We start from the raw sequence: 27,652 nt of genomic DNA on the forward strand, positions 1-27,652 counted from the left end.
TTCACAAAAAATTCCATCTCGGCATTTTTATTCCTCGGTGGTGAGATGGGAGTTGTTACATCGGTGTAAGTGAATTCTTTCTAATTTATAACGAAGAAAATTGGTACTCACGTAGTGAAGGGAACGAAAAAAAAATGAATATACCAAAAACCTTAAAAACCCTTCCTTTAAAATAATTGAAATCAAATCACAACTATTTATTTCTTATTTACTTAGACAACAAGCGTTTTAATTATCGACAGTCAGCACCTTAAGCGACGATTTCTGAATGCCTTTCTGCGTTATATTCCACTAATGTAATCTTTGAAATTGAATTTCATAATGTTAATGGATATAATATATACAAAACGCGAATATAGCAATGCATTTTCTTCAATATAGGCGGAGTGTGTATGTTTTCACAACGATAATACATAATCTCGTTAAGAAACGCAACGGTAAATTGTGAAAAAGCAATTCTAGATTTGTACACGTTGTAGTTCTTTCAGCTTTACACGGTTAGGGCTGAGGCCGGCTAACAAAGCCAATCTCACTGATCCGCGGCGGTCTTTCTAGGGCTGTATCCCTTAGCACGCCCAATTGACTCGGCACCCGCTCCCTTAACAAAGCGCCGCACTTCTAAATCCATTCATCCGGAAGTTATGAGGAACTCATTGAAATATCCGAACGGAACTTATGCCACACTTCATCATCCAGTCCACTCTGTTAGTTTTCCTGTTGCGGTTACTTAACGCCTCCATAACCTCGATCATACTCCCTTTCCAATATTTTCCACCTCACAAATACCGTTGCTATATATCTGCGAAACTGTCGGCAATACATTTTGCACATTTGAAAGCTTCCTCGAAAATTTGAAACGGGGAGAATAAAAATTATTTCCCGATGCAGTAATTGTCAACAGATAATGTTTTAACTATATTAAAGTGACATTAAGCGCATTACACTTTCAAATTTATTATATCCAATAAGACACATCGCGCGGGTATTGTTGGATTTATTAACTTACGTTGCTTACTCCCGAATAGGGACAACATTAGGGTGGCAAATACTAATATAACCAGTGAACATAAATAGGAAAACTAATATTGTGGACCCCTGTGGCCTCCAAAAATAAATATACCATTACGAAGATAAGCTTATTGTTCCACATTGCACTAGCATGACGGAAGCTTTATCATTAATATTCATAATATGGCAACCTGCCTCCAGCCTTAAAAATTACACATGACTATACGTATGATGAATGGGAGTTTAACGATCTCCGTAAACTAAATAAAAGAGGTGAGCGTAATTGTTTTACTCTTTCAAAGGTAAAAATACTTCACGTACCTAGGTGCAATTTAAAGATAATGACTGGTATGAAGCGTGTTGGGCACTTATTACACGTGCATGTTCTTTTTAGAGAAGGTGTTTGTGTATTGATTTTCTTGCTCTTGCAAGCGGTCAGAAGTTCGTAACTACATTATTATTTTACCTATACAAACGGTAGGTATCTACTGCAAAAGTAATCGTTCAACGGATTTGATTCAAAGAGCCTTGCTATCAAACGATATCACCTTTAATTATTCGCATATAAACAACTTTTATTTAATAAAATGTTCAAAATGTTCACCGTTTTGTTCTAAACAATACCACAAACGGTTTTCAAATTCATTTCTAACATTTTTAAACACTTCCCTGGAAAGTGAACGGCACTCCCTGACTATCCGGTAGCGAAGATCATTTATGGAAGCTGGTTCAGTTTTGTACACAACCGATTTTAAATGACCCCAAAGAAAGAAATCCAATGGTGTCAGATCTGGAGATCGTGCTGGCCATTCTATAGGACCTCTTCGTCCTATCCACTGTCCCGGAAATTTCTCATCTAAAAATTCACGAACAGCCATAGAGTAATGAGGAGGAGCCCCATCTTGTTGAAAATGTATGAAATCTTCAATCAAATTCATGTTTCCGTCAATTGGATTTATTTGATTCTCTATTTCATGAGTAATGAGAGGCTCGACGGTATTTTGTAGCATGTGTAGGTAAGTATCTCCAGTTAAATTTCCTTCGATAAACAGAGGACCAATAATGCTATCACCTAAGATACCTGCCCAGACGTTAATTTTTTGGGGCCGTTGAGTATGCCCCTCGCGAAAAAGATGAGGATTTTTATCGTCCCAATACCGGCAGTTATGTTTGTTCACATTTACATTTAAAAAGAATGTACATTCATCACTAAAACAAATGTTTTTCACCAGTTCCGGATTATTTTGAATATTCTCGGTCATTATTTCACAAAATTGGATTCTTCGATCGGAGTCGTCTTCGGTTAGTTCCTGTACAATCTGCATCTTATAAGGGTAGAATTTGTGCACCTTAAGAGTTCGTCGTACAGTTTCTCGCGAAAGTCCGGTCATAGTCGCTGCTTTTCGAATAGATGATGTTGGGTTTGCACCAAAATGACCTAAAACTTCAATCTGAGTAGCTTCATCCATTATTCTTGGTCCGTCTCTTTTCTTATTTTCCACTGACCCAGTTTCTTCAAATTTAGTCACTAGCATTGCAACATAAGTGTGACTGACACGTCGTTCTGGGTGTCGAGCATTAAAAACAGCTGCTGTTCTAAATGCAGATCGCGCTTCAGAACCATAGATGAAAATAATTTCAACTCTTTCGGCTAACGTGTACACCATTATGAAATCTTTAGTTAAATTCAAAACTTGTAATTTTCTTGCCAAGGAATACTAAAAACGACACTAAAATAATAATAACCGATCAACAAATAAAGCAATAGAAAATTATTATTTACTAAAAATTGCTGTCATTGTTTTTCCAAAGCATCACTAGATCTAAGAAATTTTTTTTATTTCAAACACTGACAAATTCATCAAATACTCAAATTACTCATTTTTATTACATAAATTGTGAATGGGCAGTTTAAATGCACCAGTGTTGGTATTTCTGAAAAGCATTTTTTAAGAGCTTTCCAATGATGTATCACAAGTGATACGTCACAATTCAAAATTGAGGCATGGGGGTGGCGGGGGGTACGAGGTTGAAGTTGGTTCCTTCTTTATACGACCATTTTGCTTCCCCCTCGATTCTACGGTTTTGGCCATTTTGTGATACCTCTAATATAAAAAACGATATCGCCCATTGAAGGTTTTAAAAGTGTCACCCTGTATAATACTTATACTGTGCTATCTAAAACTATTCCCACTCTCTTCCGAACCAGATAAAGAAATCATAAGACCCTACTCGTAGCATGTTGGTAATTCTTGTTGAATTTGGGAAAGTGGCGCTGTGGTCATTATTAATTCAAAAAATTCAAATGGCAAAAGGGGTATATTGATTTGCTATTCAACGGCATTATCCCTCTTGCTCCGGTGTTCTGAAGAATCACGTACTCCTCGGAGTGGGGTCACGCAGTTACCCCAGCTAAAATTTGTCTGTTAACAACTGAACCAGATTAATTTCTGTTCTGTTTACACGTTAACGAGCGACAAAAGGCGAGTTCATGATTTTGGACTGTCCGTCCGTCCATCTGTTGTGTAAGGAAAAAAACTAAATAGTGGAATCGTAGGAAATTTTATGTACTTTCATTTTGAATAGGGAGGATATTTTCGAAAAGTTGATAGTTTTCAAGTTGTAAGCACAAAACTGCCAAAAAAATATCTTTTTCAAATTTTTGTGTATTTTTTTCAATGTTGCGTCATGAAATTTTGTTTGCAAACCTCAGATTCGGATTCAGCACCCCAAAAAACATATACAATCAAAGAAATCAAAACTACCCCACAATTTTCCCGCTAGATGCCTGTTTGGGCACAAATGGCCTGTATGCCAAATGCGAACGATAAAAAGTACCAGGCTAGAATTAGGGCGCCTTCACACTAAGCGGCGCTGCTTAACAGCGGCAATATTTTAAACATGCTTCCGCGCTGCGTCATTTCAATGGCGCTTCAAGTAGCACTCTTTGAGATGACGACGTGCCACACAGAATCGTGATCCACATTCTCTAGTTCAGCGATAGGCCTGAACAAAGACATGTTGTTGCTTGCTTTGCTCCTGCGTTGGAAAAAAAACAACTCGCGTAAAAAAAGGAAATCGTGGGTTGCATATAGTTTGTCGTCACGGACTGAAAAAGTCTTTCATGTTTTTCACATTTGCGAATAGGCTAAACAAATCTTTCCTTGGCAATGCTCTACTGCCAACTGATAAAAAAAATACATAAAAGAGCAAGAAGCAGCGCCGATGCAGCGGCATAGACTGAATACAGTATCCAAGCAACAGCGGCGCCTAACGGTCGCAGTTGGTAGCTATTAGAAGCGCACCGATAGCGGGTCGCAGCACTAAGGTCATAGCGGCGAAGGTCCCCATGGTTCTCAGTGCTTTCTCACCAGCAGCACCGCTTAGCAGCCTAGTGTGAAGGCGGCCTTAGCGTGCATTGTTAATTTATTCTACCTAAACGTAGATTGCGTCAGAAAATTTGGACTGTATCAAAGGCATGTTTAGCGTATTTCGACACACATTTTGGAATTCGCAGTGAAGGTTTGTAGGGTGAGTAGGCTCAAAACTCAAACTTCGTTTAGTATTTTTATTTGGTAATCCAAATATTTCCGACGCACTTTACTGTTCTTCCTCAGTGGGACCGCTGGGAAAAGGTTAACGATTAGCAAAATAAAATTAAACAAAAAGACAGACTTACAATTGTGTGCACTAAACACGTCGTTAACAAAATGGTGGTGAATCTTGGTGAGCAAATACATCGAAAACTTTCTTTTAAACAAGATACATTAAAATTTCTGGTAACATATCAATTTGATCTCAAATTAAATACATAACGTCATAATTAAGCTTTCAAAATTACAATTCAATTTACCTGAACCCCAGACGTATAAATTTAAATATTTGTTATTTGTTATTTGTGTAGTTGAAGTCAAGAGCTTTAATTTGGTACCCCATATGACCTCCTTTTCTTTAGGTAATGATTTCTTATCCAATATACCCCTTGGCGCCGGTCTGACAAGGGTGTCCGGTCGCGCAAGGGGTGACAGACCTTAACATGATTGTAGCGGAAGGCGTTAGCTACAAGCTCATGATCTCAGAAACTTGCTAGATCAAAAGTAAAGAATTCTCAAGTATCAAGCTTATAAACAATTTAATTTGTTTACCTTCCGGCTAAATGCGGTCCGACAGACCCCCGAGCGTTTCGTGCGAGGTTTCGTGTATGGTCATGGTCATATTTGGTGCTATTTTAATGGTAATGGTTTGCGTCACGGGCTCTTAGAATAATAGATAATTTGGTTGTAATCAAGTTAATAATTTGGTGTTATTTAACTGCCGTAAATTTAACCTCTTTTACTATTCCAGTAGATTTTCGATGTTTATATGTCGGCATCGTAGAATCACGCGTAACTTCACTATGGCACAGATATTGCCTCACAATGTCCGATCGCTTCATCAGATGGCCGGAGGCTGCTCCTATGGTGACTTTCTCCGCTGAAACAGTAGCCAAAACATTTTATTCAGCTTGGGTGTCTGACCAAACTATCCTTCTTAACAAGTTTCAAAGAAGATCTACAATGGTCCAACCCAGCTCAGAATTCCAGGAGAATTTGTCTTTGAAGGCGAAGATTCTCCTGCGGACTCTGTAAACGTCGTCGTTCCAAATTGAGATCAGATGAATGAAAATCGCCCGTATTCAAATGCAGGACATGGAAAAACCGCAGTTTGTTGCATCCGCAGTTGTACAAACATGTTCATATGTTTTCTTAAGAAACGATGCAGCACGAAAGCCACTTCAGCAGGTCCCACAAGCCAACAGAGCCATTTTAGAAAAATGAAGGACGAAATACATCAGAAGTATAGGCTGATTGTAGGCCCTTTTTGGACACTTGGACAAATTTTCAGGCGGCATCCTTTAAAGAAAAAAACAATGGCTCTGCTGGCTAAAGACGAAGCTAGCTGACCACTTGTGAGATTTGCTTCGAAGGCGAAAAATTCAGATAACAAAATTATAGGCTATTTATAGGGTTTTTTTAGACACTACAACAAATTTTCAGGCGGCATCCTTTAAACAAAAAAAACTATGATTTTGCTGGCTAAAGAAGAAGCTAGCTGATCACATGTGCGATACGCGATGCGCCTGCGCAAAATTTTGGCCTTGTAAATAATATCGATCCATTAACAGTGACTGTATAAAGACAGTGTGGTCATATGCTTTATATCCGCCATGTTTTTCCCATATTCTTCATTGAGCTGATCGGTTTAATTGAATTGGTAGATTTTGGCATTTTTCTATGGTTACAATATTATTGCTACAACTGTTTGTTACTTGATCACCTTGGATTCCAAGTTAATTTCCGCCAACCCGATTTATTTGGTTAAAATATGGCGGATATCCCACGTTCCAATAAAAAAACAACACCAAAGTATGACCAAACTGCCTCTATACAGTAGGTATACAGTCAAATATAGAAAGTACCGCAATCCATTGGGCCCGTGTGTTAGAGAGAGAACGCATGTTTTTGCCCAAAAATTGCGGAAGTTAGTCTAGTCTAGTAACTTTAAGGTTAGGGATTGTTCCACCTCTTTGGAGACATCTGTCAAGAAGGTATTTGAAATTTGAATTTTCTTTTACTAATAAATCAAATATATAGCAAGGTGTTGTGTTTCAGGTTTTAAAAAAAGTAATGTTAAAAGTGTCTTAGTTGTCTATGCATCTTCTCTTATATTATAGGAGAAGAAAAGTTGAAACGATATTCCTGAATTGGAAAGAAGTAAAAAAAAATTAAAATTATCCGTCTCATTATATTATTAACAAACCTCGAGATCGTTTATAATTTTGTATTGCTGCCTGTCTGTGCGTCTGTCTGTCCGTCTGTCTGTCAGTGTGTACGATAACTTTGTATAGAAACGTCCCATCGCTTTAAAAATTGATATACACATGTTCTTCAGGATATAACAAAGTTCGCAATTGTTTTTCGCCTACGTAGACCAACGGGCCAAAAAGTTACAGACCAAAAACTGCGCAAACCTCCAAAAAGGGTTTCTAACTCTTGTTACAAAGAACATATGAATGTCCGGTTTTCTGTGTTAGTAAATATTTATAAACTTCAGGCAACTATGCAGATGCAAACAAATATTGCGCATGCGCATAACAACTTTTGTATTTGCCCAATCCTAATTTTTTATTTGTTAATATATTTAAATGAAATTCTGTATCTAGGCACCTCGAATAAAAGTGAAACAAATGCCAAATCAAAAAATTTGTTTTGCGCATGCGCAGTCGGTTTTCTTTTATTTGTTAAGGTATTTAAATGAAATTTTGTATTCAGGCATCTCAAATAAAAGTAAAACTAATTCCATTTCAAAAAATGTGTGTTACAAGCTATGCTGATCAGGTGGGACAGAATCAACCCCTTGGGGTGTATTGTAAAAATGATGTATTTGTGAAGATCTCGAGGATCGTTTGGTATTCAGTTGTATCGGATTTTTGAAGTTTAAATAAATATATTAATTGGGCGAAAGCCCGTTGAGGGCCCAGAACAAGAGAGGGACAATAAATAGACAATAAATAAATAATTTTTATTTATCCACTACATCTCCGAGAGGGGCAAAATCAAACTGATCTGGATGATAGTTTTTTTGTTTAAAGGATACCGCCTGAAAATTTGTTGTAGTGTCTAAAAAAAGCCTATAATAAATAGCCTATAATTTTATGATCTGAATTTTTCGTCTTCGAAGCAAATCGCAAATGTGGTCAGCTAGCTTCTTCTTTAGCCAGCAAAATCATAGTTTTTTTGTTTAAAGGATGCCGCCTGAAAATTTTGTTGGTGTCTAAAAAAAGCCTATAAATAGCCTATAATTTTGTGATCTGAATTTATCGCGTTCGAAGCAAATCTCACAAGTGGTCAGCTAGCTTCGTCTTTAGCTAGCAGAGCCATAGTTTTTTTTTTAAGGATTTGTTCACGTATCCAAAAAGGGCCTATAATCAGCCTATAATTCAGATTTATTTCGTCCTTCATTTTTCTAAAATGGTTCTGCTGGTTTGTGGGACCTCACTTCAGCAACCCTACACCGGGCCTCGTGAAGTAATCAAGCTGTCTACACTATTTTATTCAATGGTAAAAGTACCAACGTTGCCATCGATCGACTGACACCTGCTTTCCTACCAGGGACTAAGGGCCTTGAGTGAGGCAAAGAGGGCGTATTCTTGATTGGTTTTACAAGAGAACTTTGCCCTCTTTCTTTCACTAATTCTATGTCTATGAACTCAAGAATACGGGCACAGTAGACACACCAGTGCTGAAAAATGCAGAACTGCACCGAAAGAACATTTTGCTCTTCCAGCAACCCGAGTAAGGGGGGAAAACCAAACCGCCTCTGTTCGTTTCCGAGCCTACAATAATCATGTAGTCCCTGAGGGGGAGCACTGTGGCAACCCTAACGCCAGTACACTTTGGAAAACAAGAAAAGGAAAGGTGATACGACACACTCTTTGGAAATCATTCTGTTTTCATTATTAATAAAAAACGTTTTCTAGTCGTGTATTCAATCCCTACAAAGCCAATTAGGAATTACAAAAAAACGTACTACCTAATTCCGAATTAATTTGTTCATTCCGTAGTATGAGTTATACGCTTAATTTAATAAAGAACGCTTTTGACGTGAGTACTGAGTATAACGCTAAATGTTTAACTTACAAAATGCAATTTGCTAAAATGTTAATGAAAACGAAACGAAGTAGCTTTGAAAGGTTCCGGCTCCTCTTATTTTTTATCAATCTTCAAAAAGCAAAGTTTTCCGTTTATATATGACTTTATTTAATTCTGTGACATCGATTAGTTTAATCCAATTCCGTGAAACCAAGCGAGGGTCGGTATAGTTTCGAACATTGAAGGGCGAAACCTCCAGAGACCTTTGCAACGCGAAGTTCTAATGCAGACGGATTGCCGCTCAGGTGATTACTCAAAATACTCGACCAGAATCATAATTAGTTTTACAACGTTCGATAACGAAGTTCAATTTATTACGCAGTAATTATGCGTAGGTTGGATATTCCGGTTGGCTGAAGCACGTTTTACATACTAATGAAGTTCGCTGAAGTCCAACGTGAGTAGTTACTTAAAATTACTGTAACTCTTGCTAAAGTACCCCAAGCAGGTCCGTTTCGGCCAAATAGCTCCCGCTTGGATATTCGCGAGAACGTAAAAGTATGTTGTGTGATGGTTTCTATACTCAAGAGGGTCGTCAGTATCGGCTGTTCTTTAGAATACTCGTATGCTGTTAGCTTGTTACAGTACACACAAGCATTGTGCTGGAAAGATTAAAGTTATGGCTAAAAAACCTATTCTTAGAAAATACCCACAATTTCGTCGTATTGTCTGCGTATAAAACATCACACATATCATACGGTGTAGGGAAAGGGGAAGTTAATAGGCGTTGGAGGCTGTGGTGTCATCCAAGCAGGATTACATATGCGATACCCTAATCCTAGTGAACTGTCAGTAACGCTAAGCGAATGTAATTTATTACAACTAGATTCGATACTTGGCAATCTTCTTTTCAAGCGGTCCCATAAAGATATATAATGCAATTTGACGAAAAATACGAACGTGCCCAATGTTTTATGCGAGAGAAAAGTATGGATCATTCAAACTAGACAAATTTCGTAGAGATAGTGTCTTAAACGGTTCTGTTGCACTTCAACAGTCACATGAGTGAAGAGTGAGCTAAAGCTCAAAGGGTTGCGTATATCTCGAAAACGATTCCTTACATCGTTTTTAAACTTCCAACAAAAATTAAAGCTGAACAATATTTCAACAAACACGGTTCTTTATTATCATTTTTTAAGGAATCTAACCATAACAGTCTAGAATTTCAAAAAATATAATTTAGTTTCATTTAATGCAGAGTGGCGGTATCATACTGCACAGTGAAACAAAGATCTTCAATCCATTGTTGAACTATAAAAAATAAGTAAAACTAGTATCAAAATGTTAGTAATACCTAACTAATGTTAAAAGTCCATTCAAATATGATGTATGGTAATTTTCTTATTAAGTGCTACAACTCGAATCTAGATTACTTTTGCGCCCATAACTGATGTGGGAATTTAATCAAAAACGACACCTATTTATGTCTCCAAACTTGGAAGTTGTAACAACAACTGTGCTACATTGTGCTCCTAGGCTAGGGCCTAGTGACATACGCTTTTTCAATCAACCCGAAAACAGCATTACAACGAGACGTCTGCCTTAGGCTACAAAGCCTCGTTTATTTCTCATTCTAACCACCTCCACTTATCCGTTCCATATCGTTGTTCCCCGTCATCGCGTGTATTAATGAACACCTGCCTTCGTTATCTCGCACATGGCGTTGTTAATGAATAAAGCCAATTAATTTGTCCGATAAAGCCTTTACAAAACATATGGACTTTTACCTTACCCTTACCCTTGATTATGCGTTTCTAAGATTTATGATACTCGGTAAATACAACAGATACGATTAACTGACTTACACAATTTCTAAATTTACAATAAAAAACATTAAAGTGGCAATTCAACAAATTTTCCAATTCTACATTTTTTTGAAGGAAATTCCCTCCAGGTCCTATCAAATAAATAAACATTCTACATACAGGATGTTCTGGCTGCTATCCCCAATGTGTAAACCGTAAATGACATTGATACGATGTAATCAAAGAATTTTCTACCGTGTGCACTTATTTTTGGAATCATTCAATAGTGCTCAGTTGGCTCACATTGCACAATGCACATAGTGAAATTGTTCACGGGTTTGGAATTGCATAAAATCTTGTGTGTATTTATTTCTGATATTACTTGTCGTTGTAAGGTAAACAAGAAAAAGGATTTCCCCCTAAGAGGAGTAACTAGCGCATTTTCCATCAGTAATTACAAAAAAGCTATAGCGATGTGCGCCATATATTTCTACATATGGTTAATAGGTTAAATAAATTTCTATTAACAAGAAAATTGGCATCAGTCTGCGTATGCGCACACCTAATTTTTACCATAATGCCACTTGCTTTCCCTTACTAGCAGCATTTGTGGTTAAAATTTCAAAAAAATATCACAATATCTCGCTAAATAAGGAAGATGAAATTGCGCAGTCTGCTTATGCGCACACCGGCTGTTTACAATATGCGATCTGTTTGCCTTTACGAGAAGCATCTTTGGTTAAAATTTCAAAGAAATATTTCAATATCTTTACTATATAAGCAAATCGAATTTCGTTTCAGTTTAGTTCCAGCTGCGACGCGCTTGTGTTATGTTATAAATCGTAAGTGATAAATAATAATGACTATTAAATAATCCATTTTACGACTGTTATAAGTTAATTATTATTTCATTGAAAATAAATAAAACCAGGTAATTAAATTCACGTTATAATAGTGATAGTCACAACCTCTTCAAGAATAATCAAAAAGAAGTACAAAAAGAGAGATATACGGTATATAGAAGAGGATTTCCGACAACTGGGAATAGAAATTCGGAAGATATGGCAAGTTATACCAAAGATACAGGGCTGAACCTGGTTTGGTTTACACACTGTATGTTTATTGAATTATCCCTAATTATTACGTCTCCAACCGTAGGGAAAGTGTGTTAGTGTACAATATCGTCTTGTTTTTGAACCTTAGTCTTATGTCTGAACGAAGCATTACTTCAAAAGCTTTGGATTTGAATTTTCGTTAATTTCCATGTTAATCATGGTAGGTTCGGTAGGTACGTGTTCAATTATAAACTTTTTGGCCGCAATGAAAAATAATAAAATTTGCATGACTTTCCCTTACATTTCACCTTTTGGAGCCCTCCAGTTGTATCTCTCCCTGCACGTGATCAAATACGTCATTTTATGCGGGATTGATACAGCGAGGAAAAAAGTGGTAGGGTCGCAAACAAATACGACGCCCCATATTTTCGACCACAAATATCATAAGCATACCGACAAAAATGTTTACCTATATTTTAAGGAATATGCATTGGGGTAAAAAATGACCCCCACTTTTTTGACGGAAATACACGTTTTGAAACAACAGGAATCCGAATCAAACAAAATCTCGATAATGTCCGTCTGTTGGTCCGTCTGTACTCTGATTTCCGGCTAAACGGCTGAACTGATTAGAACCAAATTTGGTATACTTATTCTTAGACATGAAAGGAAGAGCTGAAAAGCGTTTGAGCAGAATCGCAGATGCGCAAGTGTGTCAAACTCTCATTTCCGGCTAAACGGTTGAACCGTTTAGAACCAAATTTGGTACACATATTCTTAGACAGTTTTCGTTCAAGCAGAAAAGACACGGTGTTGCATCAAGTGATGACTGTACCGTACTCGACCGCACTCGGTAGATTAAGAAAAAGTCGCGAATACTGTCGATACGGTACTTAGGTACTTAATAGTGTGCAATTGTTTTGTTAATTCCAATCTAAAATTATCGCACATCTCTCGTGATAGTAGTGCAAGCATATTACGACGCTTATTATTAAGAAAGTTTAGGTTCCCGAGTGAATAAGGGTTATTTGTGTTTTACATAATGGCGTTATACGGTTACCATTCCAATGCCTCCGATGGATTGCGAAATCTGTGAGCTTTTTTGCTAAAAAATCAACTATGAACTATTCATTGTAATTGATAAGTAATAGCATATTACGCAATTTTTACAAGTAGAGGTCTTGAAACAACAAGGTTTGTAATCCAGTAAAGTAGGAAATGGTTTTCTCCAAACAAGCCACCTCCGGCAATGATTTCAAACAGGTGCATCAAAAGTAAATTTATAGGATCATTAGCCCGTAAACTCCGCATGTGGTAGGAAAACTAAATGGTGTGTTTAGTTTTGGAATAAGCACTTTTTATAAAGAATGACCTTTTCACGAAAAATGAAGAACAACTGGTCGATTTAAGTTGACACCTTATCTATATTGAAAGGGATTGAATGTCAAGCCGATTGGGATTTGGGACTAGTGCTAGAAATCTATTTTCAAAATTCAGGCTAGCAAGATGGTTGGAAAAAGAGCAAATTTTGGTTTGTATGTTTGGTACAGGGACTGCATTAGGTATTTGTGCCAAAAAGAGTCATTACAATCCTACACAGAATATGGATTACATGCGAAAGCAAAACCCCTTTGATCTTTCATTTATCTAAGTGAAATCGTTATAAATACACCTACTCATTGAGTAACATTTCTTTGAGGGTGCTATTAACATTCGTAGTAAATAACATTCCCTCACTGCAGGTACAACATGCAAGTTCCGATTCAAACTCGATACACTCTTATTGGGCAGTGGATTGGAAACGATGTTCGAATGTAGTATGACTTGATTCACAACGTGTGAAACGTTCAATTTCTTACTGTATTTGTGATGAAAACTGAAGACACGTTAAATCAATATCTAACGTACAAGCAAAGAGTAACTATAATTACTCTTTGGTACAAGTCATTGATCTCGTTTCAAATTTCAAGAGCACTAAGGCAGAAGGACAACCGGCATTGTTCGAAATATCGGAACTGAACAAATCAGGACACAAAAGTAATACGAGGATACAGGCCATTTAGGAATACGTTCAACAAAGCTCGCCATCGATCACGTTAATTTTATACTAGAATGCTTCAAGCTCAAAGAAGGAAATGTAATTCACTTCTCTGTGAAATATTCGCTGATAGATGCCACCCACGATTAATTAAACCTGTAAGATTACACATGGCTTATTACAGGATTGAAACAAGACACTTAATGGCCAGGTCATTTAGTTGACCATTGATATCAACCCCCCAATATCAAATGTCAGCAGTGAAATTAACATTTCGATTACTTTACGTTACACAGCTGCAATTAGTAAAAGGGAAAATACTATAATGCTGCAGGTTGTTTCAAACAAAGGATGAACATGAGTGTTGTTATCTGAGTTGATCGAGTGCAGGGCAAAGTCTCAAGAGGCCTTCCGACACGGAGCCCCATTTCACCCTCTGAACGCTTCAGGGCTTCTTTATACATAAAATAAAAATAAAGGGAAATGTCATGACGAAATGAAAACATTAGGCTTTGTTTTTTTGTAGTAACAAAAGAATATTGGTTAATATCTACGCATACTTCGCAAGCCGCAATCTGCAATTCCGCAATATTGCATCCCAAATCCCATAAATTCCACTTTATCCATCTATTTATAAAAGTAATGTAAACGTCAACGTTGCCGTTGAATGTAATGGTTTCATAATTTAAAAACAATTGCAGTACTAAGTACACGGCACGGAATGTGAAATTGGCGATTTATGTTGGAAAACCCATCAACACAAAGCAAAACTTCAAAGCCTGGATATAAAACACGTCCAACTGCAGTCGACGCGTTTCTTTTATTTGCTCGCGCCTCACGTCTACCAACTGAGGTAAATCCCCAGAGAGCTTGACTAAAAAGTTCCCAACGTTAACTTTGTCCGCACACAAAGGAAACAGAACCGTACATAGAAGGGGAGGAGTGAGGAATCTTCGGGGAACGAACGAGACTGAAAAACAACTTGGCAGATAATCATCAACGGGCCTTCAGGACTACTGCAATGCAACGCTCTAATACAAGGACCTGTTTCAATAAGAAATTTGGTTTGCCTTTTCTTATAAGGATTTACGATTATATTGATCCATGGCGTGGCACCTTCCCTTGGTGTAGAGCCAATTTAAGGTGGAGGTTATTTCCTAACAAATCCCTTTCTACCGACTCACATTTCCACTAAGCTTGGCTTTTAACAAAGAAGATCCGAGTTTTTCTCGTACGTAAAAGATTTATTTTACTCTGTAGTAAACACCTGTGATGCTTACAGTTGTAATGTTACGCATAATTCTGTTTTTAATAATCACGTTTTCACTTTAGTGGGGTTGTGAGATGCAATAAAGTTTTTATATGTCTTGTAATTACAAAAACTATTAGAGTCAGCACTTAGTACGTCGGGGCGTACAAGATGGTCCATTAATTTCTGAGACCGTGACGTATCTGACCAATCTTCCTTCCCTCATGAACTACACCCTGAGCTGACGCGCTTGATTGCTTTGTCAGGTTGTTTTATTGTCACGAGTTCGTCAGCAATGTGGAAAGTACGCTTACTCCTGTTAAATTACATTTTCTAAGTGCTAGTTATAGAAACTTTTCCTACATTGTTTTGCTTCCACTATATCCTTTTCTAAAACTTCGATCTAAAGTTTACGTAATTATATATTCCATACTAGTGTTGAAAAAGATACTAAAGTTTGGAAGCCCAGCCCATAATACTGCTTATAAGCCTCACCTCTATCATTTACTGTAGGGTAGCAGCTGACATAAAAGAGACCCGCATTCATAACGAGATTATGAGATGAGTAAACATTGGCAAGGGCAAGAGCATCCCAATAAACGTCACGACTAAACATGACGATAAATCAGGACTAAGAATGTCACTTAACGGCAATTAAGAACTTCCCGCGAGCTTAACGCTATTACGGCCGTCGGTAAAGCTGCAGTTACTAGTCAGATTTTAAAGCTAGTTACCTCTGAAAAATGACTGCAACTTAATTACCTTAGATAGATTGACGTTAATTAAACCAGTGGTTACAATTGAAATGCGGTTAAAAGTGAGGTTTTTTTTTATACTCAATGGAAATTTAATTTCAGGATGGAGGGAATCGCTGCTTGCATTGCCGAAGAAATGGCTGTCCGGAACGCCGCTGGTGCACACAAGTTCGGAATCGGCTAAGGATGCTGTAAGTAATTTGGTTACCAAAGATCTTACGCAAGATTTGAATTTTTCGTTACCTACAAATCAATATGTATCTTAATTATTTTACGTGTGATTAATATGATGTTGAATAATATGTCCTTGATGAACTAGGTGATATTTTCATGCAATCTACATCACTATTTAGCATCAATGCATCAGCTTGCCTTATATAAATTGATATTACCAGTATTAATGGTATTAATAATAATAATAATAATAGAGATTTATTGCCCAACAGAACAGACATTCCAATTACAAGACAATACATATTTCATAGTTAACGCGCAATTATTTAGTGTAATAAGAAAAAAGAAAAAGAAGGAAATAATAATAATAATAATAATAATAATTGACTTTATTCCCATACAAACTGATATACGTGAGCATTCACTACATGATAGTAAAACAAAAAAAAATTCTTTTTAAGATATCCAAGGGAAGCACCTTGTCGTGGTGGGGGGGCTCAGTAACCACTGTTGCCAGCAGTGGTGAAGCTAAGCTATCCCAGGTCGTTTGTTTTTCTTTCTGTGGTGGTTATAGTACTGTACCTCGTGTTTCATGTATTTCAAAATCCCAGTAGCGTCGGTCTCATAGTGGGCGGCTACTGGGTCGGCGTCTGTTCTCCATGTTAGGGGCGGCCGGTACATGTGCTGGCGGTAGCATAAAAACGCAACTGACATGGCTATGGATTCAGGTTTTTCGCGATCGAACATTACGGCGCAGGGGTTCGAATGGTCCCCAGTGCCGGTCGGGAAGGAGGCGGAACGGGCAGGCCCCACCCGACCGTTATCAAGCGACTGCTCGGCGCTGATAGTAGGTATCCTGGTGACGCAACGAAATCATGAAGGTAGTAGTGATTCGGCAGGGCTCCGTTGTTGTCACCGTTTCAGTTTTCCACCCTGCACAGCTGGCAGTAGCTATAAAATGCAAAAAAGGTATGGAAAGTTTAAATAATCCAAACCACTCGGGCGGTGGGGTGTCTGGGCCGGACCCCCTTCGGAACCGTCAGGAAGCTCGGTCCAACGAGGAATTGGATGGTGGCTCCAATCCTCGTACTTGTGCCACCATAACTCTAGCAGATGATGAGGTTTTTCCCCCGATGCGGGAAAACACAACCAGAGAGACGGAGGAATCTGTGCCCCGGTTCCTGGTTGTAAAAAGGAAGGAAGGCGACTTCAATAACGTAAGTCCTTTCCTTATAAGTAAGTCTTTGTATGGATTATTGGGAGAAGTCAAAAATGTAAAGAAAGTGAAAGGTGAATTACTAATAGAAACCCGAACTAGCAAGCAATCTAAACAATTTTTGAAAGCGAAGCGACTTGGTGAATTCGAGGTGAAAGTAGAACCTCATATGGCTTTGAACACGTCAAAGGGGGTCGTGTATTGTAAAGACTTGTTAAATTGTACCATTGAAGAGATAATGGAAAATTTACAATCCCAGGGTGTCATTGGCGTTAGGCGTATAAGAACGAAACGCGACGGAGAGTTTCACGATACTCCTAACCACATTCTTACCTTCAACGTTCCGCGTTTACCTAAATCAATAATGGCCGCATTTTATCCATTGCAAGTACGTCCTTACATACCTAACCCCTTAAGATGCTTCAACTGTCAGCGTTTTGGCCACTCCGCCACAAACTGTAAACAGGAGAAGAGATGTGTATGTGGAAAACCCCCGCACGAGGGTACTCTATGTGAAATTCCTGTGGAGTGCCCAAATTGTAAAGGACCCCATAAAGCAATTGCAAAATCCTGCGAAGTTTACAAGCAGGAAATGAAAATTCAGGAAGTAAAGATATTGCACAAGTTGTCGTACCCTGAGGCGAAGAAAAAGGTGGACACCCTAGTGGTTCCTAGCATATCATTCGCGCAGATAACCGCTGCGTCACCTTCAAATCACTCTAATACTGTGCCTGAAATCAGAAAAATAATACAGGAAGAGATGAAAAGTTGCATGAAGATACTTACCACCAAAATCGAACAACTTTCTCGACATGCATCTGGACTTCATAAATCAAAACCTATCTCGCAAGTAAGCGAAACAAGTATTCAGTTCTTAGAGCCGACCACTGCATCGGAAGTTGAGACCATGGACGTGGAAACGCGAGGGTCAAAGCGTAGGATGTCATTAGCTAGGACAAGGTCCTCCAGCATCACCTCTGTCGATTCGCAGACCGTGCAGGAGGCCAAACAACAAAAGAAAAAGAAAGGTTGGCCAAAAGGCAAGCCCAGAATGCCTCGTAAAACGGCAGGTGATCCGCAAATTTTTAGTCAATAAAGTTAATCTGTGATTACATCTGTGATATGTTTTCTTGTCTTTGTCTATCATGTGAAACTGTTAATTGTTTGTAATATGTAGTCCCATATACACTGTAATTTTTTATTTTATTTACATGTTAAATTATTCTACTGTGTTTGTTTCTACTTACTTTTAAAATGGATACAACAAAAATTATCCAATGGAACTGTCGGGGACTATCTAACAATTTCAACGAACTGAAACTCTTAATTCAAAAGTATACACCATTGTGTATTGCTCTTCAAGAGACGCACCTGAAACCGAGATCAAAATACAATATAAAAAATTTCAGTCTGGTAAGGAAAGATTTTTACTCACCTGAAAGAGCATGTGGAGGAGTGGCTTTTCTCATTCGAAAAGGCACACCGTATAAAAGGGTTGTATTAAATACAACTTACCAAGCTGTAGCAGTAAAACTTGAAATTGTTAAAACTTTTACACTTTGTAACATCTACGTTCCGAATATACAGCATATGAAGTAGAACAAATTAGACAAATTATAAAGCAGCTCCCAACACCCTTTGTTCTTGTCGGAGATTTCAATTCCCACAACATTGTTTGGGGCTCTACCTCAAATGATGCCCGAGGCAAAGAGTTATTGGAACTCATAGAAAACGATAACTTAAGTATCTTGAATAACGGTTCGGTCACGTTTTTCAACGTGAGATCCGGAACATTCGACGCAATTGATCTTTCTATATGTTCTCCAAATATATACTGTAATTTTGAATGGGAGGTGGAAACTGATCTCCATCACAGCGATCATTTTCCCATAATCATTTCTGTTAGAGGCAAAAATCCCACGATAAGATCAGTGGCTAGATTTAAGATCCCACAAGCAGATTGGGAACTTTTTGCAAGTAAGTTCGTCCCTCCAGCCCTAGATAGCTTAAGTTTAAAAACTCTTACATCTGCTATATTAGACGCTGCGAACGCCAGTATTCCAAAATCCAAACCTGGCAATAAAGCAAAAATGGTTCCGTGGTGGTCGTCTGAAATAAAAGAAAAAATATCATTAAAAAATCAAGCCTTATATAGATTTAGACGTAATCCTACGTTGGACAATTTAATAGTTTTTAAGAAACGTCGTTCGGAGTGTCGCCGAAAAATACTGGAAGCACAGAGGAGCTCCTGGAATCAATACGTGTCCACGATTACACCGGACACTACTAGCAAGGAAGTGTGGAAAAAGGTTGGAGCCGTATCAGGTAAAATTGGTTTCAATAGTCTGGCCTTCTTGCGAGATTCAGAGGGACAAATCACAAATAAACCAGAGGATATATCGGATATCATAGCAACCCAATTTTACCAAGTTAGTAGCTCCAAAAATTATGCGGATACGTTTCTTCACACTAAACAACATAAAGAATCCATTCCTATTATTTTTGATACTAACGAAAACTTAAATTATAATACTCCGTTTACCTTAGAAGAGTTGAATATCGCTATCCGTAACACCAAGTCATGTTCACCGGGAGAAGACGAAATCCACAACCAGATGTTTCATCACTGTACTCCTGAAATGCAACAAAGTATTAGATTTCTTTAATATTTGTTGGAATGAACATACTTACCCCTCGGAATGGAAACAGGCCGTTGTCATTCCTATACCGAAACCTGGAAAAGATCCGTTGCTGGCACAAAGTTATCGCCCAATTAGTTTAACGTCTTGCTTGGGAAAACTGCTAGAGAAAATGGTTAATGTGCGGCTGCAAACATTTCTTGAAGATAATAATATATACGTACCTTATCAAACGGGTTTTCGGAAGGGACGAGCAACGGCTGACCATTTGGTCAAATTGACCGATAGAATTCTGAGTGCATTTGACAGTGGTGAGCACCTGGTTGCGGTTTTCTTTGATATAAAGGGCGCTTACGACATGACTTGGAGATATGGAATATTGCAGAATATGTATAAATACAATCTTCGAGGGAACTTACCAAAATTTATAGAATCCTTTCTAGAGAACAGAAAGTTTGTTGTAAGAATCGGTGACATCCACTCAAAAGAGTATGTTTTAGAAAATGGTGTGCCGCAGGGGTCAACACTTAGCTGTTCCCTGTTTGGCATCGCCATAAACGAAATAGCTAAAGGTGTTGAGGGGATGATTGATAAATGTTTGTATGTTGATGATTTAATGGTTTGTTGTTCTGGTAAGACGGTCGGTGCAATAACTCGAAGTCTACAAGTGGCCATAAACAAAATCTGTAGTAACGCCAATGCGGTCGGGTTTGTGCTGTCGGAGGAAAAGACAAAGGCTGTCCACTTTTGCCGACTCCGTAGACCGCACTATGATCATGTGCTACTAATGAATGATCGTGTAATCAGTGTTGTTCAGGAAGTCAAGTTTCTCGGGCTTACCTTTGACCGGGAATTACGGTGGTCAAAGCATTTAAATAATGTTACTGCTACATGTAGAAAATCGCTGAACATCATGAGAGTTCTCGCTCATCATAGGTGGGGAGCTCACCCTAAGACCCTACTGGATATATATAAGGCCCTCATCCTATCAAGGATGGATTATGGATGTGCAGCGTACTCTACGTGTGGCAATAATGCTTTGCTTGGGGAACTTGATAAGATTCAGAACCTGGCTATTCGATATTCTTTGGGAGCATATCCAACAAGTCCAGTTCCATCGCTCTACGTCGAGGCAAATATTCCCCCTCTAGCTCTTCGCCGGAAACAGATTGTTGCAAACTACTATATAAAAGTAAGGTTAGATGATAAACATCCAAATTTTAGATCCCTTACTGATGCGACTACCATTGCTCGTCTATACAGATGTAGATCGTTAGGTGTTAGGGCTAGAGAGGTATTAAACCACCTCCAATTGGAGAATATCGACTTCACGAGTATGTCATCTACTGCACGGCGTGGACTTGTGAAAAGTAAAATCTATGAGCGGTGGAGTGAGCAGTGGTCGGAGTCTGATACGGCTTTGAAAAGGATCAAACCTAGTCTGGATCCGCTATTCTATATCGACGTTAGACGTTTGAACTTGATCAGGCTGTACAGACTCCGTCTGGGGCATACTGCTCTCACTCATGGGTATTTGTTGGCAGGTGAAGAACGGCCATTATGCGAACAATGTGGTGTTAATTTAACACCACATCACATTATTTCTATTTGTCCGCAGTATATGAATGTACGTGTGATATTTAATATAAACCCGATATGGGAAAATAACTTCAAAAATGAAGAGCAATGTAAAAATACTCTCGCGTTCATCCAACAAATTGGCATTGCAAACCATCTGTGATATTTTTAAATTTTTGTCTTTATGTATATTTGTGTAGTAAATAAGTAAATGTAATCACGCCTGTCTTGTGTTGTGTGTTCAGAAACTGTGATATTATAGTACCTTAGTATAAGTATAAAGGCTAATGGCCATAGATGCCGAAGCCTCAGGTGGGGTTTTAGTGGGTATACCCAGATAATGGGAGAGTCCCACACTACTCCAGACTTCTATCCGGAGTGTGCGTAATGCATTTCCCCACCTGTCCAAAAAAAAAAAAAAAAAATCTACAGGAAAAAACAAGAGGAGAAAAGAGAAGAATGAAAATGAATTTTTTAACATCAAAAAGAAATTTAATAGGGAAAGGGATTCTCTATGCACTAAGCATACAACCCTGAGTTAAAGTGTAGCTTTAGTTTTTTTTTTTTTCATCATTTTTGTTCTATTTTCAGCAAACGTGACTTAGTTATGCAAGAATAATTAATATACTGTCCAGAAGTGTCGTTTGAGTCATCATCCATTTTTGAATATTTTTGAATAGATTTTTTGTTAATCTTACATTTTTAAAATTACTCGGTAAAACATTATATAATTTTGGTCCAAGATATATACAACAAAAAATCTTAACATAACTAAACAACAACAAAATAATTAAATTCATATCTCAAAAAAAAACAAAATTAAAGTGTAGACAAACTGCAAGTTACATTAGACGCATGAAAAATAAAGAGAGCAGGTGTAACGTGACATTTTCACTGTGACATATAACTTATTAACACTATAATAAGGTATTAAACTACATTAGCAACATTGAACAGTACATTACATCATTTCAGATGGGATCACAATTGATCTTATAGAGCAAAATCCCAGGGCCCGTATTAGGTGTACAATGAACGTGTACAGTGCACACACTTTCTACCTTGGGCCGACGGTCAATTTTCAGGCATACCAGGTGCTACAGGTTCGTAAAATTTGTACTTACTTTACTTACGGTCGGAGGACTAATTCCTAAGGATGTTGTAGGGAATATTGTAAACATACTGCCACCTTCTGTCGCTCACACCCAAGCGCAGTTATAGTTATCTCACTCACACTCAAGCACACTTATAATGATCTTCCGCTCTTACCCACGGCGGCACTTTAAACATGCTCTGAGGGTGTTTGGCCCCTAGGATTGGTCTGGCAGTCTACAAAGTATATTAAAATAGCCTCCTAAATATCATAGATAAAAATCAAGTCTCAGACTGTAAGTAAAGCCAGTATAATTTTCTCCGTAGGCACCTGGTATCTGAAAGTTAGGCATCGGCCCCAGCTAGGGGGTATGTATACGTTCATTGTACTCACAACTACTACTGTTTTGTTAATACATGTAACATGGGGATGTTGGACTATTATGAAACAAAAGTTTGGGCTCCTTATTATAATGACCCCCCCCCCCTTTTTTTGACAGAAATATACGTTTTGAAGCAACAGGAATCCGAATCAAACAAAATCTCTGGGATAACGGTCTGTTGGTCGGCCAGTGCGTCTATACTCTCATTTCCGCCTAACCGGCTGAATCGGTTGGATCCAAATTTGGTACACATATTCTTAGAAAAAAAAAGAGCTGTAAAGCTTTTGGACAGAACGCACATGCGCAGGTGTGCGGGCGGTACCTGTACTAGCGACCGCAAATTAAGTACGCATTACTTCTAGTTTATCACTTTCGGTAGGATCCCCACAGAAAAATGTAAGGTGGCTCCATATCTGCAATTATTCCCCATGGGCGGCAGTACATCTCTACCAAATTTGCCAGGACTATGCCGCTAGAATAGTTTCTTGTTAGGTTTTGCCATACGTTTCAATGTAACTACCTATCTTGCTTTTACCTATATCGCAATCGGAAACCCATTCATTAATGGGGTATGTAAATTGGAAATAATTTGATTTCAGTCTTGTAGTTTTTTGGATGTATTTTATTTTTGTGTACATTACAAGCATTGAGTTGGTGGTATTTAACAATTGTCGTGGTCTGGATGAAATCCCAAAAGTCACATTCGAATCGAAGATAAATACCTGTCGGTTAGCTGGAAGTGATCTAACACATTGTATTTAAGATCTAAGAATTGCTACGCTACGCTACGAGGATTGCAAACGTGCATATAACCTGTAATTGATTTTGTCGTTAGGTTATGATGCCGTTTATCTTCATCATTCTCTTCACTAATTGCTCTACAATTGCCTACCTGAATACAGAAGTTGATAAAATATAATTAACTGTAAAGTTTCTTGTCATTGCCTTTGTTGTGGACGTTAACGCAAGGCAATTAAGTTAAATAGTTAATTTATTTTTCTTTGTGTCTGTAAAGTAGATTAGAAATTATAGTTTGTTAATCACAGCTGGCCTACAATTCGTAATTGATAAAGTGTAACCGTGTAATTCGAATTGCAAATGTATTTGTTGTTTTATGCAATTAGCACAAGTGTGTATGTATCGTTCTTTGCGAAGACAATAGTATATTATACTCGCTAGTGCCAAAGGATTTACAAAGCTTGTATTCTTATTTCATTTTTAATTTGTATTCCTACTTAATTTTTTTGGTGTGGCTTGTCCATACCTGGCGTCAGTCATATAAGCTTTGTCGAAATTCGGGAGCTGTTTCATTGAAAGACCCGCTCCCCTTGGCTTGCAACGTAGTCAGGAAAATTTTGTCACTTTATACTTTTTTTTTCATTAAACTGTCACTTTGGCTTCTGCCAGGGTAATTTTTACACGAAATATACCATGGCTTTATTCTTCAGCGGGAGGTAATGAATCGTTCGTACACACAACGAAAAATTGTTTCGATTAAACGTAATATTTCCTTTCCCCAAAGCTGGGTTTCTCTCTCCCGGCGTTGCAAAATTCCAAATTAGATTATGAATTTCGCAAAACGTTTTACATATCCGTGGCACATACACCGAAATGATTATATCTTGCGCGCTTTCACGAAAAGAAAATATACTCGTATATTTACTGACTCCCCGTAATCCAAAACTGAATTATGCGTTGTTCTTGGCTGACGTGCTATATCGCGCGGTCTGATCCGTAAACTCGGAATTAAATTTTTACTCGGAATTCTCGACAGCTCAGCATCGAATTAATGCAAAAATCTCCTGGAATAATATCCCCTAATCCTTAATTTAAAGATCTTTTTGCGAATTTACAGGTCCTTCTGGTAATTTAAGATCTTTTTAGAAAGGTACAGATCCGTTTCGGAAATTATAGATTTTGCTGGAAATTTATAACGGAGTCATTATCCTTGGAAATAGGTTCAATACTTTTACCCGGCGATATAGTCGTCCGCAGACTGGTATCTCGGATACACCTGTAACATAGCGTCTTATGAAGCGGTTCACACACGCATATACAGCATCGGCGACTAAATTTCGGTCTCTCGTTCGGTGGTTTTACGACTTTGGGGGACTGATGGGCTATTGGTTCATATGGAACTATTTACACTAGATTAGCTCGCCACTGCCCTGAAAATACCTCGCCGAAAAAATTCCACACTATGAAAGGGTAGTTTAGAATATTCAAAGTCTGCTAAGTGTATTTGACATCCATTCTGACGACAGAAAAGGTGTTTTGGATATATTTGGATATATATTCATATCCAAATGCTACTCTGACTACAAGGGTCCTGGACTCGAATCCCATGGCTGTTTGCGATTGTATAGTGGGTTAGTGGGAAGAGTAGCTAATTAACGAGTACTCCGCCCGCTATAAAATAAAGGCAGTAAAATAAAAACAATAAAAATAAATAATATTTTTAGACTTGTATCGTTTTTTAAATAGTTTTTGTGTGAATTGGTAGTTAGGACATCTTATTTTGTAGTGGAGAAGTGTAATGTTTTGTTAAATAGCAGTATGAGGTATCGGGGAACACAGAATGTAATGATAAGGATCTTGTCTTGAAATACACGTTGTTCGATATAAAGGTTTTTAAAGCTCCTCGGCGCTTATTTGAGCCTTCTAGCCTCTCTTTCCGAGCGTTAAAGGGTATTGTTTGCAAGTTATGTAAAGTTAATATAATATTTAACATTTGATTTTACTTTTTCATTTCAAATTTATCTTCTAAAGTTTTTGATATAACAGTGACAAACATAGGATATCTGTCGCTGAAACGATTTTAAAACTGTTTCAAAAAGTGATGGCTAGGGACTAATTTCCTAGAAAATTAAGAGGTCATCACATCTATTTTTAACAGATATGCTAGAGCTAGGTACCTACCGGTGGCGAGAATAGTATATTATGTACTCTGGGACTAAAGTGTGTGTTTGAATCCCAAGGGTGCAGATTGTTGCCCGAAACATAGTTTAGGTAACACCCGAGGGATTTGGACGCAGTTTAATCCTCTGGTATATACGCTATTTTTTGTAATCCGCTTCAGCTATTTCAATGTTAAAATGCAAATTTGAATGAAAAAAATTTGTTTGATTATACTGGTATAATCAATATACCCTGTTGTAATGTTCTTAGTAATATTACATTATTGTACGTTGCATCTTCTATTTTTTTCCTCTTGTGAGCCATATAGAAACATTTTAGAGCATGTTTTGGTGCTGTTTAATGCTCTCCTTTTCGTTGCCAAGGGAAGAGCAATAATGGATCCTCCTAGGGCTCTCTTGAAAAGTGTTACAAAGCTCTAAAAAGTGCCTGAAATTCTAGGATACGCCTCTAAGAGCCTCTCGGGAAATCGAATAATTGATATAGCGTTCTAAAGTGTTTACAGAAGTGTCTAAGCCAATTTCTAAGGACTTCAAAGCACGCCCAACCCATTAAGTGGTCTATGAGGCGCTAGAGGACCGTTTTGGTAAAGATATCTTGAACCTTTCGGTGGGGCTGTCTAGTACTAAAATCCAATCTTAATATTTCAGGCGATATTCATACATTTTCGGGAGAATTTTATCGATTCATCTTTCTAGATTTTTCCAGGCTTTTCTGATTTCTTTCCAGAGTGTTCTAGATGTACAGGTATGCGGTATGCTTAAGAAGAAATGTATGGTGTTCTTATAATGCACGTTAAATTTTCTGGAAAGACTTAACATGTTCTGAAAGCCTTCTAAACCCTTTTTTACAGAATCGAAAGCTCAGGAGTCCTCAGCTATTTACTGTAGCTTTATAACGACTTTCCAAAGCCTTCTAGTGCGTCTCCGAGTTGATTATATCATTCCCCAAACTCCTTTCGAACCCTACCAGTGATTTCGATGCCCTATTCATTTTAGAGCGTTATAGGTACTTATCAAAGAGTTTTAATTTCTGTCCAGGCGTTTATAGATTTCTGTGTTCTGGGAAGAACTGGAATGGACCTAGTAAGCTTTCGAAAACGTTTGAAACCTGTTTACGGAACCTTACAGTCGTTATTTTTTGACATTCTATCTTCTCATAGCAATTTAAGTCATGTTCAAAATTTTTGACGTTTGACCTGCAAATATTTGTTTGTTTTGTCATTAAGTATAAATAGGTTACTATGGTGATACTTATGTTCACAGATATAAAATGTGCTATATGTTAGTAAGACATAAAATATGTATATAAGATCGTATTCACATAACAACGGCATTATATCCATAAATTCTATGCTTCTACATTTCGCATTATTACGTTCCATAAATTTTATCTGCAGCTATCGGTATTATTCCAATTTAACTATTATTATCTCTATCAAACTGTATATTAATTAAAACATAATGCAAATGGAAACGCTTTGTGCACCGTAGGAAGTACTGCAGGGGTAGTCGACCCTCTGTGAACTCACTGGTGTTCCGACAGTCTATGAACAATAGGATGTTACCCTGATATGACGCACATACACGAGTTTATTATATCCCGCAGATTTACCGTAATAATACATTGGATTGAGGAAGTACGCCGACAAAAGGGTTAAAAAATTTCGTACGCTTAAATATTTTTCCATACAAACTCTGAATTGAAAGTATAATTTCATGTTTAAAATTTCGGGAAGAGTTTTAAAGAAACACTTTCGCGGTTTAATGGTAAATTAGATCCCCTTACAACTCTATTACAAAGTTTAATTGCAGTTTTATCTTACGAATATTATACATGGGAAGTTAGTTATAAGGTGTACTTTTAGCTTGGCCTAAAAAAGGCCTTTTCCGTTGCAAATGTAATTGAAAAGATCAACCCAAATGTAATTATTTTTTTAATTAAAAATTACACTCGGCACACAAAGGCATTGCCTGGTTTGCAATACATATTGAAAAGGGTTGTGAATTTACATTTAGTTTAAAAAAAAATTAAATTAGGTTAGGATAAGGGAAGTTTTATTGCACAACGTACTTTACATTGTATACCACATTCAGAAGTGGATTAGTTGATG

General features: G+C 37.7%; 2 protein-coding genes and 1 long non-coding RNA gene across 3 annotated transcripts in view; 1 reads left to right on the forward strand and 2 right to left on the reverse strand.

Moving 5' to 3' along the window:
• Window positions 1–27,652, reverse strand: part of LOC116166911 (glucose dehydrogenase [FAD, quinone]-like) — a 361,388-nt gene that overhangs the window by 79,174 nt on the left and 254,562 nt on the right. The gene's annotated exons all lie outside the window — the stretch shown is intronic.
• Window positions 1–27,652, forward strand: part of LOC116166618 (choline O-acetyltransferase) — a 104,143-nt gene that overhangs the window by 30,814 nt on the left and 45,677 nt on the right. Inside the window, exon 3 of the mRNA XM_031481618.1 lies at window positions 15,644–15,732. Coding sequence (XP_031337478.1) covers window positions 15,644–15,732 — 89 coding nt within the window. The remainder of the gene's footprint in view (window positions 1–15,643; window positions 15,733–27,652) is intronic.
• LOC116166919 lies at window positions 18,562–19,785 on the reverse strand. The gene is made up of 3 exons (XR_004144436.1): window positions 19,623–19,785; window positions 19,474–19,565; window positions 18,562–19,040 (listed from the first exon to the last, which is right to left on the reverse strand). It is a non-coding gene; the product is annotated as an uncharacterized LOC116166919 (long non-coding RNA).

Source organism: Photinus pyralis, unplaced genomic scaffold (genome assembly GCF_008802855.1).
Source record: "Photinus pyralis isolate 1611_PpyrPB1 unplaced genomic scaffold, Ppyr1.3 Ppyr1.4_LG3b, whole genome shotgun sequence".
NCBI classification, from domain to species: Eukaryota; Metazoa; Arthropoda; class Insecta; order Coleoptera; family Lampyridae; genus Photinus; species Photinus pyralis.